Raw genomic sequence first — 19,319 nt, 5'->3', positions numbered from 1 at the left:
GGCCTTAGTACAAAGATGGCAACTTGCCTCTGCAGGAAGTGTCCTAGAACATGGCCTACTAAACCTCCCTTGTTCTACTGGATAGTCAGATCTTGAGCCTCTGCTGTTTTCTATAGTTGTGGAATAACTTACAGGTTTTCCCTTAGGATAGGACATTAATATGGGGTCCCGCACCAAGAACCCCCACCAATCAGCTGTTTGAAGATAAAGATGAGGCCTCTTTATTGAATAACAAGCACAGTACCTTACATAGTAGCTGTGTTTGGTATTGCAGCTCAGCCCCATTTTCTTGAATGGGACTGTGCTGTAAATAGGTCTTGTGACAACTGAATATAATCTCAATTTCTTACGAAGTGGAAGCAACATTCACTTGAGCATCGCCTTCCTTAGGATAGGTCACCTATATTCAACCATTTAGAATAAATTAGATTTGAGACTAGCAGGATCCACATGGACTGCAAGCTACTGAACAGAAGCGGTAACGAAAACTATCTGAGACTCTTCTAATCCACCAGTGGAGAAGTTGGGTGATCCCCGTTCTTGAGAAATGAAATACCCATTTAAAGTGAATGATGGGACCAGTGCACATACAACCATTTGTACACACACAGAGCTGGCAAGACGGGCGATTGAGTGCCCTTCATTTTTGAGATGGGTATGCCCCTTTAAGCAAGTGAACTATCTATGGAAATATCACAGATGCTCTTCTTGACAATGCACTTGTCATGACCAGGAGACATTCAGGTAAAAAATAAAAGCAATCCTACAGCCCTACCTAGAAAACACAGCGGACACAATGTCCTCCTCCAACCTTGAAATGACCATGCGACATCGCTTATCTTGACTGGTTTCAGCACTCGAGAGAGAACGTGATGTGCATAATAATCTCTCCATTCACACGCTTACAGACACCTTGGCACAAGCCCTTCTGTTATATGGCCAGAGCAGACATCTAATAATACAACAATATTGCCTGAAGGTGCGTTCTTGTCATTTTATACAGAGTCTGCTCTAAAAGTAATGTTAGAAGACCATCTATTCGCCTGACAGGACTCCATGGCTATGTGCACGTGGCCCCATGGACATTAATGCACCTATTCACATGATTGTGACCGTTCCAGGAAAAAATAGAATGTGCCATTTCCCGGGCTGGATCATTTAATAGAGCCAAATGTATGGAGATCTGTGAAATCGGGTTACCTCCGGGTGTGCGCTCAGCACGAGCATCATACATTATGTCACAGCGTAGTATTACATGTTATATTGCCAGTCTGTGTTGGGGCTAGTAGAAGCTCCAGGCACCTACTGGAGGGAATGTGTGTTATATGCCGACAAAACCCCCCCTCCATTACTGTTATCATGGATATTTTCTGTTCTGTTTGGCCTGAGGAATGTTCCCTTGTGTATTTGGGAATGACATTCTGAGCTCTGCTACAGTTAAAGGGTTTGTCTGGTGTAGAAAACCACACATTTTTTTTAGGGATTTGGGGTTCATTAGATTGAAGATTTTAAGGGGGGAGGCGGTCGCACATTCAGGACCATACAGCATGGCGACACATAAAATGGACAACACTTTGCTCTCCATACAGATGACTGGGAACGCAATCTGTTCACCTTCTCGTCCTAACAAAAAGCAAAGTATACACCCCGCTTATGACTCTCTTTATAATAGTAGCCACTCAGACAGGTACATCTGTAAAAAAATGGCAAATACCAACTGAATGATGTGTATACAAGTACTGCAGTGAATTACAGTATCACCTGACACCTCTACTATCTTAAAGGGGTTGTCTAGGACTGTGATAGTGATTGTTGCGGTCTCTTCACTACTTATCAAGCACAGTGCCATACATTATGTAGTGGTTGTGCTTTGTATTGCAGCTCAGCCCCATTCATTGGACCGGGATTGAGCTACAACAGAGCCATGTGACCAATGAATGTGATTTTATTGTAAGAGAAGAGAAAGTGGAGCTCAATGTCTTAGTCCTGGATAACCTCTTTAATTTTCGTGAGAACAAAGAATAGGACATGTTGAAATCCAATAGTACAGTCCTTTTCTCCTGAAAGACAGGATACCCATCTACACATTAGATGGTTGACTAGTCCTGTTTCATAGTGGACATGTAATTGGGAGGGGTCTCTCCAGTTGGTCCAGTCTCTTTTACCAGTCGTGTAGCCCAGAAGCCACACTTGACTCGCCCTAGCCATATATTACTTATTAATGGGCTCTGTGTAATACTATATGCCCTCTGCAGTGATTTTAGCCTGGGGGCTCTCATACCTATATCTGCAGATTATGCCTCAGTGAAGCTCTAGCACCTGTTTGTTTGTGCACGTCACTTAGGCTCATGGATACGCTCCGTTGTGTAATACCACATCAGGACAATCGTACGTTCTGCCAGTATCGCTTGCTATACATTCAGTTATTTGGGTGTTTCCCCGCACTCCAGTAACTTATTCTTATCTACGATATTTCCTGTTCTGTGGTAGTGGTAGAATTGTCTTGTTGCTAGGTGCAATGATGCCAAGAGAAATACACTTTACATTCTTACCATTGTGAGTGCAGGAAGTCAGTTCTCGGGACCATAACACATATTCACCTGATAAAGGCCAAAAAAGTGGTAGATACAGAAAAAACGAAAGTTCTCCTTTTATTGATTTAGTAGAATAAAGCAACAATGCAAAGTTCTCCAAGTTATAACTACATACAGATATAGCAACGGTCTAGAGCAGTGGTTCTCAAGACACGATACGCGTATCCCTGGTGGTACGTCCAGCTATTGTCAGGAGTGCGTGCTGCAGTGAGGGACACCCCTAATAGTATATGGGGTTCACTACCCATGAACTATTATTATACTTTGGGGTCTTTTCACCCACAGAGTACGATTAGCGGAGGCTTATGGGAGGTGAAAAAAACATAACAAAGTTCCTCCCCTCCCCTGGGCTCCAGCACTTACCCCTATGCTCTTTTGGCCTCCAAAGATGATGTCAGGGACCGCCAAGGCCAGTGATTGCGCCTGATGGTGTAAAAACACATAGTGTCATTGTGCCACATGAGCTACGTGACTACTGAGGCCTGTGATTGGGCTTCAGCAGTCATGTCTGGTTATATTTACGGCCTGAAGCCCATGGTATCCTTAATCTACCGTGGTTGTAAGTAATCAATGTAACTTACCACTTGCTCCTTAATCATCACGTACTGTGAGGGCTATTTTATCATAGGTTGTATCATTATATTGTATGTTGTGCACCCAAATGTGTGGGTCATTATACTACATGTGGGGGCATTAATGGGGCCTACATACTACATGTGGGAGCACTGATGGGGCCATTACATAATTGTTAATGAAGGCTCCAAACAAAGCCTTATTTTACTAACATTTCACTACTTTGGGTTACTCTGCAGGAACGTTTTTTCACTAAGGGGCACTTTGTTTGAAAAGATTGAGAACTACTGGTCCTGAGCAGAATATAGAAATATGGCTGCCTCAGTCCGCCCCCGCCGCTGTGTGATATGGGCATATTTTTAGGAACAAGCTTCTCATGACTGTTAGTATTACTGGGATATAGTAAAGACATGAGAAGACCCTGCGCTCCCAGTGCTATAAAATATACATAGTGCAGACGGGATATAAACCGTACAGAGACTTGTGCGTTTCAAGCTTACAGGCTCTTAGTCATAGCAGATTTGTCATTCTGGACTCTTTCATTCTGGTAAAGCTGAGTTGACAACCCCTGTACAAGCCGATATGGCATAGCTACAGTAAGGTACGGTAAGTTAAGCTATAGGTTTTTTCCTGTTGGGGAGGTGGTAAAGCTGCTCACATGGATGACAATGGGACGAATACTGTACTAATACTGCGTGTGTACTGCACACCCACAACACATCCGCTGCCAGGGTACAGTCTTGGATTTCTGTTGTGGAAATACATGTCGAGTTTGAATCAGATGTGTGAACAGACCCTTAATAAATGTTCTTTATACTATTTGAGTTTTTTTATTTTCATTTTTTTTGCTCACACTCACATGGACACTATGGATAGGGTCAGCTACGTTTAAAAAAAAAAAAAAAAATTGTCTCCTTTGGGCATACCCAGAATCTCTTGGCATAGTAGCAGCTGTCACACGATTGTGTCAAACATGATGCCCCGATATTTCACCCAAGCCCTGTGGTTATGGCTGTTAGTTGGCAAAGGGTACTGGGTCTGGTGATGTTACCAGTGGTGCTGTTTTTTTAGGGAGTGTTCACACAGAGTGTTTTCCAGGCAGAGTTCACCTCAAAATCTTACTCGAAAAACCCCAGACTCTCCCTCCCATTAATTTCTCCCTGTCCTGTCTTTGGGAGAATTCCCCCTGAAGTTCCCCAAAAATGAAGGGAGGAATAAAGGAAAAAATAAAATCTGAAGAGGTTTTTAAGGTCATTTTTGCAAAATCAGATTCCGAAATGCTGAAGATCCAAAAACTGCTTCAGGCTAAGGTCCAACATAGTGAAAGGCAGCTATATAATGCAGTTTCTGCTGCAGTTTCCTCTGTGTTTTTTTTCTTCCCCTATTGAAAATATAGGGAAACCATTTCCATTTCTGCAGCAGAAATAAACATTCTACAATTTTCAATATCGCACATTTTCCCCTCACAATATGTGGATGAAATTTAACAAAATCTCATTCACTTTGGTACTATAAAGTGCAGCCTTTTGCTTTACTGCATTTCTTGAGCAGCCAAAAACTCTGCCTTTCTGCAAAGTGGGGCCTTGACCTCAGAACACCAAAAACTGCTACAACAACCTGAAGCAGATCTTTTTTTCTGCCTGACATAAGACTGTGTGAATATGACCTTACTGGGGGTGTTGCATTGATACAGTTACTGGGGGCGCTGCAGTATCACTATTATTAGGGCTAGTTCACACGTGAGTATAAGGGGAGGTTTTTGACAGCGGATTTCGCGTCCAAAACCTCCCCTTAATGGTGGTCTATGGAGACCGCCGGGCTTCTGTTCTCCGCTAGCGGCGAGCTGCTGCTAGCGGAGAAAAGAAAGGACATGTCCTTTCTTCAGGCGGAAGCCGCGCAGGCTCAGCCGCGCGGCTTCCGCCCCCGGCAGCTCCCTCCTATGTCGGCTCATTCATTTGAGCCGACAGCAGAGGGTTAAGCCGCGACAGCGATGGTCGCGGCGGGCGGGTTTTGACGAGAGAGACGCGGCTCGCCGCGTCTCTCTCTGTGTCAAAACCCGCGTGGGCAGTTCACGTGTGAACTAGCCCTTAGAGATACTGGGGCTGTTACTGAGGCTATTGTTATTATTGCCAGGGGCAAGGAGTCTGTTTTTCCTTTTTCTTTACTTTCTACCAGCATAATAGACATAAGTTCCCAGGCTTTGTGCGGCACTTGGATGGGACATTGCATTGCCCAGGGGCAGGGCTGGACAGGGCGTGTGTAACTCCCAAGCTGTTCTCTATTAATGAATGGATAGTAGCATGCCGCAGCTTTAGTGGGTGGTGTAGGTTACCTATGGGAATGTCTTGGTTAACACAGTCAGGCCGATAGGGGTGGTGAATGGCAGCACCTGTTACTCCAGAGCAGCTGCTCCCTCAATACCCTGCCCTGGCCCAGCAGTCATATGGGGTGGGGGCGCTTAGAGTAGTCTGGCCCACTTTGTGTGCAAGCAAGCTAGACCTGTTCATTGCAATTAAGTCCTGAGATGTATATGTACAAACATCCTTTAGATTTGTATATGTATCTTGAAGGAAGTAGGAGCAAAACCGCTTCCCATATAGTGTCCCTAAATACTTGACAGCGAAAGATCAGTTCACACAATGTAGACTACTGTATCTGTCACCTGCAGAGGGTATACAGTAGTGTCCGCACATATCTCCGTACTTGTTATCTGGATGACTACTTTACATCTTTTTCTATATTGCGTCAGTGGGAATATAATACAATAGAGATATTTTATTACATGTGACAGCTTCATACTTCTTCATAATGCAAAGTGAGGCCGCATGTGATTTGTATGAAATTGACGGAGACCCCTTCCCCATATTCTCTGTATTATATCGGAGGCATATAGCAGTACAGTAGTGCCATATATAACTGGCCTGTTGTATGGAGCTATAATATGGCCTAAGGAGAAGTTCTCATCTACGTTGGGGATGTTTTAGATGCAGATTCTGTCATGCAGCACTACTTTTTTTCTGGGAAAACAGCAGAACCAGATGGAACTCACCAGACACCATTAAAAGTCAATGGGATTTGTCACTGTGGTGTGACAGATAAGGCTATGCTCACATCTACATCACAGTCTCCATAGGAGACTCTGTCGCAGTGCCCACTGTAAAATTGTCAGAGGAAAAAGTTCTGCATGCATGTCAATGGGGTCCATTGGGAGTTTTTTTTTTTTTTTTTTTTTTACTGTCCTCCAGGACCAGAACAACCATTAGGCGACACTAGTGTGAACCTAGTGCCAGGCCGTGTGCCATGGTTTATTTCAAGTCTCTATTCACACTGCGTTATCATCTCCCCCCTCATCCCCAGCAGTAATTTTGAGTAGCTCTCTGCTGTGATAAAATATCCCCTAGAGAGCAGCCTATTCTGGAATTTGCCTCTAGTCGTAAGATTGTCACATGATCACAATTTTACCACGTACCATACAATGGAAATCTTCTCTCTAAGGCTACAGTCACACAGTGCGGTTAGATGCAATGTGCATGGAGGTTTGATGCTAAATATTAATGTGAAGTAAATGACTTTCACTTGTGAACTTAAGAAACGTCACCAAAAACCCAGTACTTTCCATTGCAGATCAAACTGCACTGTGTGAACACATCTCTAGGCTAAGGCCCCACATAGCAAAACGCAGGGAAAAAAAATCGCTGTGGGGGAAAAAAAGGCAGCGGAAATGCATTGCTGTCTTTTTCTGCAGCGTTTTTAGCGTTTTCCTCTGCGGACTTGCTTCCTTTATTAAACCTATAGGGGATACGCCAGCGTTTAGGTAGGTATAAGATAAGATAATAATAATAAAAGATATAAATGACATGCTGAGTTTTCCAAAGCACACCTTTTCTGCTGCAGATTATTTTCTGCAATGTGTGGATGGGATTAGGTAGAATCCCATTTTTTTTTTTGTATGTAATGTAACACAACGTGTTTTTTTGCCGCTATCGTTTCAAAACAATAGGCATCAGCCTTAAAGGTTACATGGCTGCAAACGGCATCACCACTGCAGTGAATGGGTCACAGCTGCAATACCAGACACGCACTGTGGACAGGTGTGGCGTTTTTTTTTTTTCTATGTGTTTCTAAACGTGGACACAAACAAAGACGCTATTTTTGTAACATAAGATCTAAACCAAGGATATGTCCACTCACACCGAATAATGTCATCATGGAGTTTGCGGCAGATATTATATTATTTATGCAGCGCCCAGATGATATTTGTTAAACTCTCATTTGTTTTGTTGCTACTGTACGTGCTTCAGATTGTCCCTCTGTAACTGTACATGGAAACTGCTGCATGTGAACATACCTTTAGTGATGTACATGTGTCTTATGGAGCACAGCCCATCACTTGTCTCTGCTATTACATAGGACTTCAGCTCATAGCTGCTGTTATTTAGGTTTTGAGCTACAGCATAAGGACAAAGTTAGCTCTGCGCCATCTCCTGTGTAAGTTACTAGCCACTGATGTGTAGCGCTGTCCCAGCAGGCAGGAGAGCTGCTGTTTAGTCTCTGACTCCAAGTGACTGTGCTCATAGTGCAAGAGAGGAACAGAGGAGCAGAGATGTGTGAGAAGTAGGAAAGTGTCAGACGGCACTCAGTATATAGGTCTTACCCCTGCCCTTAGTCCAGCTCTGCTGTGTCCTCCGTCACCCCATGTAGCCCATAGCTGCCCGCTGACAGCTGTCCGTGCCCTTAGCACTGCCTGCCTCGCTCTGTTGCCCTAGAGATGGGAGGTTTTAAGTTACAGCTCTCCTAAAAGGGGAGGGTAGGAGGCTTGTCCTGGGTGTGCAAGTGCCCAGGAAAACAGCTGGGATGGTCTGTAGGATTTCATCCAAAGCTGTTGTACACAAGTTCCCTTAACCATGTGTACCCAGTGTATGGATCAGACACAGCACAGTCACAGCGGTTGACACTTTATATGTCTAATGTGACAACACGGTAAAAATTTGCATTGCTAAAGTTGATCATACACTTTAGATGTTAGCTGTCAGCCAAACATGCAGGTGTTCTCTAAAGGGACGGGGAGGACGCAGTTGTCAGACACCTCTGAGACTAAAGGATCAGTCATGTTGAATTCCATCTGTCTGGTTCATATCTCCTCCTGTCAAGAAAAAGTCAGAAGACCCCATATACTTTACATGGTGAGTCAGTCCCACCAAAATCTGCATTTATCTATGGTGTATGCCCAGCTTGAAGGGAGTCTGTCAGCAAAGTGAAGCATATTAAACCAGTAACATAGATAGATAGATAGATAGATAGATAGATAGATAGATAGATAGATAGATAGATAGATAGATAGGTAAGGCTCACCTGAATGTTACGCCTTTGTCCCCCAGGAAAAATTGTGACTCCATTGCAGAAATATTAATACATTTCAGAATATGCAAATGAGTCATCTGGAGCACTGAGGGCGGCTCCATATTGCTTTATTGTGCCCCCTTCCTTATTTCAGTGACATTGCCAGGAATCTATAAGCTATACTGAACTCTCACCTGGCCCTGTGTTCACAGTATGGGGCGTAGAAGTTTGGAGTAATCGAGTTACCCACAATGCTCCAGACTGTTCATTTGCATATGGTAAAATAAAAGACTATTTCTGTAACGGAGGCATTCATTTCCTTGGGGAGAAGTTGTACAATGTAACTGTGTTACTGGTTTAGTATGCTGCACCCTGGTGAAAAGGGTTTTCATGGATGTATACACATGTCCTATAGGATAGGTCATCAATACCAGATCGGTGGGGGACCAACACTCAGGACCCCCGCCAACGATCTTTTTGAAGAGATTGCAGTTTGGGTCAGCATTGTGACCTCTTTGTTGAATACCAAGCACAGTGCTGTACATTGTGTAGTGGTTGTGCTTGGTATTGCAGCTCAGCTCCGTTTACTTGAATGGGACTGAGCTGTTGCTGTAACATCTGAATGATGAGTATGACATCGTTGGAAGACACCGCAGCCTTTTCAAACGACCGATCTGTGGGGTTGTAACATGTCCACTGATCACAGTATAGATATACACATATAGATGACCTATCCTAATTTAGTGTAATGAAGAGAAATATGCCAGGATGCCATATGTGCCATTGTTACCCATTTGGAGCAGTTTTCTTCTGAATGCATACATCCTGCACCTCCATGGATAAACCTTCCCCATCTTTTGCATGTCATAGACTTGCTGTCCGCAGCCGTGCACACTAGTGTATATGTATGTATGTAGTGCAGAGCTGGCCGGACATTTATTTGAGGTCACGCACAGACAGACTGTTATCTCTTTGCAGCAGGTTGTGCCCATGCCCGCTGCTGGAGGACAGACTCTTCTTGTCTGGGGTAAGATACGTCGCCGCTCTGAAAGGTGCTTTTCAGAGATGGAGGAGTGGCACTAGGTCTCAGCTTGCAGACAGTGAAAGAAATCTTTGTCATGTTGTAGATGGCAGGCCCTTCCCAGAGACCCGCCAGGCGTCATCCAGCACAGTAGTGGAAACTCTACCCTATATTCTCCCCTCTGTCCTGGCTATGTATAAGGTGTATACTGATTTCCTCTGCACTACTTGCTGTATACAGACAACCTCTCTGTAGTCTCATTTGACTGTTTCCATCCCACTTCCCCAGTAAAATGACAGCCTCATGTGTTTCCAATGTCCAGATCCACGCAGTAGTTAAAAAATAAAAATTTGGTGACGTATCACTCAGGTCTGGCTGACCCCCACAAGTTGCTAAAACAAATTATTTTCTCTCCTTTTAGCTGTACGGTCAGCTTTGATTACACAGACAAATATGAGGACAAGACCCCTGTAAAAATCTGGGGTACCACTTCAATTAGCCGTTCTGTGGGTGTCAGACCCCCACCGACCAGATATGATCTTTCCTAAGGAGCCGTCATGAACATTTGACTCCCAGAAAACCCCTTTAGTATCCACACCAAATGTTAATTTCCACAATGATTCTTTTTATGCAACATATGAATGAGATTTGCTGAAGGGGTTTTCCAGGACTTAGGATAGGTGATCAATGGGGGTCTGACACACTGGACCTGTACAGATCAGCTGGTTGAAAAGGTGTTTGGGTGAGTGCAGTGTCGCCTTTACTGACTACAAAGCACAGCACCGTACATTGCATAGAGGCTGTGCTTGGTATTACAGCTCAGTCCCGTTTATTTGAATCAACACAGGGAAGAAGACACTGCACTTGTGAGCGCCACCGACTCCTCAAACAGCTGTGTCAGACCCCCACTCATCACATATTGAGGACCGCTCCTAAGAATACATCATCAATATATAAGCCCTGAAAAACCCCTTTAGAATCTCTTCCTTTTTGCTGCTACAATACGCGGTGGGTTTTAAGCCGCAAATCTGCAAGGAAAATCTGTAGGGCTTTTGTCTTGTGTGAACTTAAAATTATAGTCCCTGGAAAAGCAGAGCAGAACTAACAGATAAAGTGGTGCGGTACTTCCTTGCGCCAGTGTCACCTTACTTTAGGAATCGGTGACATGAAAGAACCACAGAAAAATAGTATCGGTCAGGACAACCCCAGTGCTACAAAAGTTATGTATTAAAGAGACACAGAATGATTGACAACTTTACATAAGATGTAACTCCACGGCACTACTTAAAAAACAGTGTGAACTTAGACACCAGATTTATTATAGTGCCAGATGATAAATTTGGCGCATCTTTGAACCATATATTGTATTTTACACCTACTTGTTGGCTTAGTGTACACCAAAATGATGGCACACGATGACTCCTCCCGGAGAGAGGCGTAAAATGAAACTCCGAGGCCTCAGTGCAATATCTGTACCATTCCCCCAACTATAATGTAACATCTGAAGTACTGGTCTCCTCATATTGGCATGAGACCCCTTATGCTCTCTAAGGCTCTTGGGCCCAGGTGCCACTGCACCCCATCAAGTTACGCCCCTGACCATATCTTCCATTGGAGTCATAAACCTTGTCTAAAACAAATGATAAATATAGTGCAAGTTTCTGCAGAATTCTGTAAATCTACCCCATTGCCTGTCTTTTGCCTTCTCCTGCTTAGATATGGCTCCTGCTGAGAAGTTGCACTAGTGAGCGATGCGTATCACTGCATTCTTGTGAACACTCCTGGGGTTTGTTTGTGGCATTTTATATCCTAGATACCAAGTGGCTTTTCAGATCACTTGTTTTAATATTGGCCAGTTCCGCTTGGACGGCCTTACTGCTTATACCAGAATAGGGAGACATACAATATAGAACAACATGGACAAACACTGGTGTGAACAGAGTCTTGTGATAAGCTTAACTTTTTGCAGTTGTTTCTGCTCAAGATCTTGTTGTATCTTATCTCTGCTCTGTCCTGTGTCATTTTTTCCCCCATGATCTGGGTGAGTTTCCGACCTACTGGTTTTCCTTGCAGAGATCCAACTGGTGTATGGAGTCTTGTAGGCCGTGTTTCCTGGGAATAAATGTGCAAGTTATCTCCAGAAGAAACAGCAGTGTCTACAGATAGGTGTCAAACATTGATTTACAGGGTAGCTATCTATAGGTGGCGCTAGTGAGACACTTCTTCCTTTTGTGACCACTTTTGTTTCTCTTTGCTCAGGACTATGATAATGGATCCTTGCACACAAACATTGTCAGTGTCCTAGCCAGGGTAATACACTGATCCATTATATTGTAATGTTCCCATATACATGTATTACAATGGATCCATGTATAGGGCCGCATTCATAACAAGTCCCCTGGGGAGCCTTTGATACCTGTCAGGGGGCCGCAATACTCTGTATGAGAAGATGACCACATGCATTCATGCAACATTAACTGTATCCATAGGACGTTTGTGTCTTTTGGTAAAAATTATTTGTTATTTGTGCCCTGAGGAGATTTTTTTTATTTACCAGGGGTGCCCTGAGTCTGAAAAGGTTTGGAAACACTGACATTGCATAACTGTATTTGTAATACGTAGGTATTGGATGTACCAATATGAACAGTAAAACGCGCTCACTCGGAACCAATTAAAAAATCGGTGAATATTTAATTTGAAAAGATGACGCGTTTCAGGGTTTTAGGAGTCACACAGGATACTCCACCCCTTCATCAGATCTAGAGCAGGTTATACAAACACGTCACCAAATGTAGCAGCAAAACTGTACAAGCCGTTCTAGGGGTGCGCACTCTCTCTCAGACTCTCTCCCAGGGTTTGCAGCCTGGGAGAGAGTGCGCACCCCTAGAACGGCTTGTACAGTTTTGCTGCTACATTTGGTGACGTGTTTGTATGACCTGCTCTAGATCTGATCTTTTCAAAATAAATATTCACCGATTTTTTTACTTGGTTCCGAGTGAGCGCGTTTTACTGTCCATATTGGTACTTCCAATACTTACGTATTGCATCTTTTCGACCTGGAGTCGCTCAAGTCTAAATGCTGCCAAACTCGGTACATTATATAGAGCATATACGTGCTCCTTTGATATAAGTCAGACGTGCTATTCCAAAGGTCCGAAAGAAGCGCAGTTATTCTTGTTTGTTTTTTTCCTTATTTTTGTACTTCATAACTGTATTTGTAGAGTAATGATCATACATGTGATAATACAATGCATGGAGTCAGGTCATGCTATGTTATCATGTTTGCATCAATGTCTAAGCTTCTATGCTATCTCCCTCAGGTGCCGTCATGCTACCATTGCATCGTATTTTGGTGATGACAAGCCTCTGTGTGACAAGTCCTGTGACTGCTGTAAGAATCCACGGGCAGTGAAGCAACAGATTGAAAATTTGCAGGGTTTGCAGTTGAATGGAAAGAGCAGAACCTGCATCCAACAGCCTGGTGCTCCTCCTGGACCATTTGGATATGACCCAGGTCTTTATGAAGGAGGCAGGAAAGGCTATGGGTTTGCCAGGTGAGTCCTCTGGTAAGCTGTGCAGTTGGGTCGCCTTGATGTATGAGTGCAACCAATGGCTATTTTTTTTACTGGAAAGAATAGTGCAAGAAGTCTTTTATGGCCACCACGCACTTCACCACTCTACCACTTCATTTTCCTTGTATGACCTCCAAAGAGGTTTAAAAAGGTTTTCCTGGACTTATATTTTAAGGACCTAGGACACATGGGACTCTTCCCTGTGCTGGTGACATGCGGTCATTGGTGATATGATGCAGCAAAAGGATAGTCCCAGTCAAGTGAATGGTCCCAATAATATATACAGTGATGTGCTTGGCAGTTAGCGAAGGGGCATAGTGCTCACTTGAACACTGCAGCCCCTTTAGCCATCTGTTAGTTGGGGGTTCACCACATATTGGTGACCTATCCTCTATATAGGTAATTCGTATAGAAGGTCAAGAAAATCCCTATAAATCTTGTTCTTCCTATGAACTGCTATAATTTTGAGATCAGAAAGTTTCCTATCCATTCTGGAAATGAAGTGACTGCAGCACTGCTTTCCTCTGTTTCCCCCTAAATTGACATTGCCAAATTACATCTTTTGTTACCTATGCACTGTATGGGAGATAACTGATAGTCCAGAGGGGGGTCCAAACATTGGCACTTTTGGGAATCCTCCTGTTTTACCTGTGCAGCAACAGTCCCTTCTTTTTTTTTTCATGATTGTGGGGATCCCAGAAATCAGAGCCCCCTGAACATGACAATATAGTATTGTGATATATCATTACTTTATTACATTCTTGTAAAATACCTCTCCTATATGTTCTCTGCAGGTATGATGAGGATTCTGACGAGGGAAGTGAAGAGTCATCTGATAATCGCAAGCGAGAATGGAACAGCTTTTACCAGAAGCAGATGAATTTAAGAAAGGTGCGGATGAAATCTTAAAGCGAACCTGTAAGGTGATTTTAGCTGCCTTATCTGAGAGCAAATTATGGTCTAGAGCAAGAAGCTGAGCTCTGTGATGTATAGGGTCATAGGATAAAGGGAGAGAAGCTGAGCTCTATGATATATAGATTTATAGTATAGAGGAAAGAAGCTGAGCCCTGTGATATATAGGGTCATAGGATACAGGGAGAGAAGCTGAGCTCTGTGATATAAGGTCATAGGATAAAGGAGAGAAGCTGAGCTCTGTGATATATAGATTTATAGTATAGAGGAAAGAAGCTGAGCTCTATGATGTATAGATTTATAGTATAGAGGAAAGAAGCTGAGCTCTGTGATATAGGGTCATAGGATAGAGGTGGAGAAGCTGAGCTCTATGATATATAGATTTATAGTATAGAGGAATGAAGCTGAGCTCTGTGATGTATAGGATCATAGGCTAGAGGGAGAGAAGCTGAGCTCTATGATATATAGATTTATAGTATAGAGGAAAGAAGCTGAGCCCTGTGATATATAGGGTCATAGGATACAGGGAGAGAAGCTGAGCTCTGTGATATAAGGTCATAGGATAAAGGAGAGAAGCTGAGCTCTGTGATATATAGATTTATAGTATAGAGGAAAGAAGCTGAGCTCTATGATGTATAGATTTATAGTATAGAGGAAAGAAGCTGAGCTCTGTGATATAGGGTCATAGGATAGAGGTGGAGAAGCTGAGCTTTGATATATAGGTTTATAGGATAAAGGAGAGAATCTGAGCTCTGTGATATACATACTACTGTTCAAAAGTTTGGGGTCACCCAGACAATTTTGTGATTTCCATGAAAACTCACACTTTTATTTATCAAATGAGTTGCAAAATGAATAGGAAATATAGTCAAGACATTGACAAGGTGAGAAATAATGATTTTTATTTGAAATAATAATTTTCTCCTTCAAACTTTGCTTTCGTCAAAGAATGCGCCTTTTGCAACAATTCCAGCCTTGCAGACTTTTGGCATTCTAGCTGTTAATTCTCTGAGGTCATCTGGAGAAATTTCACCCCCTACAAGTTGGATTGGCTTGATGGGCACTTTTTGCGTACCATACGGTCAAGCTGCTCCCACAACAGCTTAATGGGGTTGAGATCTGGTGACTGTAATGGCCACTCCATTACAGATAGATACCAGCTGCCGCTTCTTCCCTGAATAGTTCTTGCATAATTTGGAGGTGACTTTGGGTCATTGTCCTGTTGTAGGATGAAATTGGCTCCAATCAAACGCTGTCCATAGGGTGTGGCATGGAGCTGCAAAATGCCTCTGAGACAAGGGACTAAGTGTAGTTGCTATATACTACACATGTAATGTGCTGTGGCCCGTAAAGATATCAAGCAGAAAGTATACAGGCTCTAGGTGAACAACAAGCTTAAGCCTGAATCTGCAATTAGGAACCACAGTTGTATTACTACCTACTAGTCTAAATGAACCTTTAGACTGTGGGCTGTGCTTTTGTGTGAATGTAATGCAGTACCTGCAAGGAGTACCTATAGACAATAGGAAGGTCTGGGCTATTTAGGTAGCTTGTGTGTGAATGTAATGCAGCACCTGTAACAAATACCCATAAACAATAAGGGTGTACAGGCTATCTATTTAGCTGTAGGTGTCACACTGAAGTTGATATTATTCAAAGAACAACTTGTAAATGCAAATTGGGGCTTATTGTTAAACAGTGTCTAAGCACTATAATCGCCCGTCCCATGACTGAATGGTCTATTGTGGTGGAGGTACTATTTATATTTACATTCCTGAAAACAATGATGTGTGAATCCTAAAACAAAACACACTCTGCTTGTATGGGATTAATATAAATTTACAACATACAATTGGCAAGGTGGACATACACACTTGCACATAAGCCCTGTGTCAATATCATAGGGGCTGAAATTTTGTTTGGGGCTTTTAAATTTTAAGCATAACAAATAAAGGTTACGTTTTATCCTTTCTAGTGGGGGTACCCCTTTTTGTAATTTTTATATTACCATATAGGCCTGAAGCCTGCGCTAGCAGTACCATATAGGCCCGAAGCCTGTGCTAGTAGTAATAGCGTGTTATCGCTTCTCGGCCTTATGGCTAAGATCAAGTGTAGTATCTGTTCTTATCAGAAGTAGTTAGTAGGCGAAACTGCTGGTGAGCCGGGTCCGCGACCAGTCACAGCGGGAGTAGGCCGAAAGCTATGGAGATCTGAACGGAGAACCACTTGAGGCGTTGTCGATGGGGGACGTGGTTAGTACGCCGGCTCCGCCAGTGGAGGTGATGGACCCACTGCAGGGGGCTGGCAGAACGCCACAGACGCTGTCGACACGACCACCAAGGGGGACAGGATGCTCCCTTGGGGATCTTAGCTGGAGGTCGGTGAAGCGCTCGAAGGTCTCTGGTGTCGTGCCCTGGGGGTTGAGTGGCCCCCAGGGTGCCTTAAATCACTGGGCGTGGGAAACCCACTGATTTGGGCACTATTGCGTGGCACTGGATTACACCATTTGAGCACCCCACTCCTTAATGCCTGGTTTACCAGCATTGGAGTAATTTTTATAGATCCGGCGGTAAACCGGGCTCTGAAAGGGCACTTTACCACTTATTAATTGTTTTTCTCACTTTTTTATTTTACACTCTGTCACCTTCTTGTGTGTCGACGAAGGGATGCTGTACCCTTTTGGGACGCTTCTTGACGGTTGTCCGGGGATGAGGCCTGTAATGGGTCTCTCCCCTCTTTCAGCTGACCTGTCCTGGGGAACCAGGGCAGGCGCAGACTTCTTGCCTGAGCCAAGGAGTATCTCTGGTGGTGGCAGCCCGGAGAGAAACTTGGCGACTGGTAATCCTGAGTACCCTTGGTGGTGGCAGCCCGAGGGGAAAACGGATGTTGGGTAGGGCCATCCTGCTCCGGCAGATGGTCCATCGGATACTCGACCCCACTCGGTCACCTTTTGGTCCTTGTGGGGAAGAGTTTGAGTCAGGAACCTCTCTCCCCTTTAGGGGAAGGGTGCGTTTTTTGGCAAGCATCCTGGGCACGTTTTTTTTAGTGTGGCACCCACACTTTTTTCATGCACTTGGTGTTTTTGATTGGCACAGACGGAGACCTTCGATAAAAAAAAAAAATAGCGTGTTACTGCTAGCACATACTTTGGGCCTGTACGGTAACAGGCTGTTACTGTTAGGACAGGCTTTGGGTCTGCATGGTACTGCTAGCACAGGCTTTGGGCCTATATGGTAATATCCCAGACCACGTGACATCTGGGACATTACCATATGGGCCCAAATCCTGCTAGGATTAACATTGGATCCCATAGAGGTGAGAACAGTGTTTATTATGTTCCCTCATCTATCCTGGGCCTCCGATTAATATACTCGGGGGTATGAAAAGACCCCTGAGTATAATAATAGTTCATGGGTGTGCAACTGCTGTGTGTGGGACACACCTATACATATATATATATATATATATATATATATATATATATATACACACACACACACAGTAGCATCTAGCAATGTGAAGAGAAAACAACCCCAAATCAAATCATTAGAACACAACTTGCTGCGGCAGAAAGGGAATATATAAGCTGTGTGAGCGAATATCATGGGACACCGCCATATTTACAGCTTATAAGGGAAAATAAACTAAGAGTGACCCCAGAGTGACCCTCGCCAATCATAGGAGCTATTTGGGACATAGTAGGGAATTTGTGAACCCAATGTACCCCACACAGCTTTGTATTCACTCTTCACTATCCGCTGTTGGGATACTAATCCTCATTACAGCACCTGATGAATTCTTTTTTCATTGTTTCATCCATTAGTCTTCTTACACAATTAGCAAACACCATTAGAACACTGGAGTGATGTTTCCTAGAAATGGCCCTCTATACACCAATGTAGTAATTGCATTAAAATCCAGACGTTTGCAGCTAGAATACTCATTTACCACATTAACAATGTATAGAGTGTATTTCTGATTCATTTATTGTTAAACTGTGCTTTTCTTTCAAAAATAAGGACATTTCTAAGTCCCCCTAAACTTTTGAACGGTAGTGTTGTAATATGTAATGGAGGAGGAAAAGCTATGACACATATCACAAAACTCAACTTCTCTCCTCTATCAGATAACCCTATATATCACAGAGCTCAACTTCTCTCCTCTATCATATAACCCTATATATCACAGAGCTCAGCTTCTCTCCTCTATCATATAACCCTATATATCACAGAACTCAACTTCTCTCCTCTATCATATAACCCTATATATCACAGAGCTCAGCTTCTCTCCTCTATCATATAACCCTATATATCACAGAACTCAACTTCTCTCCTCTATCATATAACCCTATATATCACAGAGCTCAGCTTCTCTCCTCTATCATATAACCCTATATATCACAGAGCTCAGCTTCTCTCCTCTATCATATAACCCTATATATCACAGAGCTCAGCTTCTCTCCTCTATCATATAACCCTATATATCACAGAGCTCAGCTTCTCTCCTCTATCATATAACCCGATATATCACAGAGCTCAGCTTCTCTCCTATCATATACCCCTATATATCACAGAGCTCAGCTTCTCTCCTATCATATACCCCTATATATCACAGAACTCAGCTTCTCTCCTCTATCATATAACCCTATATATCACAGAGCTCAGCTTCTCTCCTATCATATAACCCTATATATCACAGAGCTCAGCTTCTCTCCTCTATCATATAACCCTATATATCACAGAGCTCAGCTTCTCTCCTCTATCATATAACCCGATATATCACAGAGCTCAGCTTCTCTCCTCTATCATATAACCCGATATATCACAGAGCTCAGCTTCTCTCCTCTATCATATAACCCTATATATCACAGAGCTCAGCTTCTCTCCTCTATCATATAACCCTATATATCACAGAGCTCAGCTTCTCTCCTCTATCATATACCCCTATATATCACAGAGCTCAGCTTCTCTCCTCTATCATATAACCCTATATATCACAGAGCTCAGCTTCTCTCCTCTATCATATAACCCTATATATCACAGAGCTCAGCTTCTCTCTATTATATACCCATATATATCACAGAGCTCAGCTTCTCTCCTCTATCATATAACCCTATATATCACAGAGCTCAGCTTCTCTCTATTATATTCCTCTATGTATCACAGAGCTCAGCTTCTCTCCTATCATATACTCCTATATATCACAGAGCTCAGCTTCTCTCCTCTATCATATAACCCTATATATCACAGAGCTCAGCTTCTCTCCTCTATCATATAACCCTATATATCACAGAGCTCAGCTTCTCTC

At 43.2% G+C, this 19,319-nt stretch overlaps 1 protein-coding gene and 1 pseudogene across 1 annotated transcript in view; both read left to right on the top strand.

Annotated features, from left to right (window-relative positions):
* RECQL5 (RecQ like helicase 5) overlaps positions 1-19,319 on the top strand; it is a 69,398-nt gene that overhangs the window by 40,666 nt on the left and 9,413 nt on the right. Inside the window, exons 9-10 of the mRNA XM_075277247.1 lie at positions 12,849-13,082; positions 13,895-13,991. Coding sequence (XP_075133348.1) covers positions 12,849-13,082; positions 13,895-13,991 — 331 coding nt within the window. The remainder of the gene's footprint in view (positions 1-12,848; positions 13,083-13,894; positions 13,992-19,319) is intronic.
* Positions 16,092-16,216, top strand: LOC142210916 (U2 spliceosomal RNA; annotated as a pseudogene).

Source organism: Leptodactylus fuscus, chromosome 6 (genome assembly GCF_031893055.1).
Source record: "Leptodactylus fuscus isolate aLepFus1 chromosome 6, aLepFus1.hap2, whole genome shotgun sequence".
In the NCBI taxonomy this organism is placed as follows: Eukaryota; Metazoa; Chordata; class Amphibia; order Anura; family Leptodactylidae; genus Leptodactylus; species Leptodactylus fuscus.
This window is presented reverse-complemented; position numbering and strand designations above follow the sequence as displayed.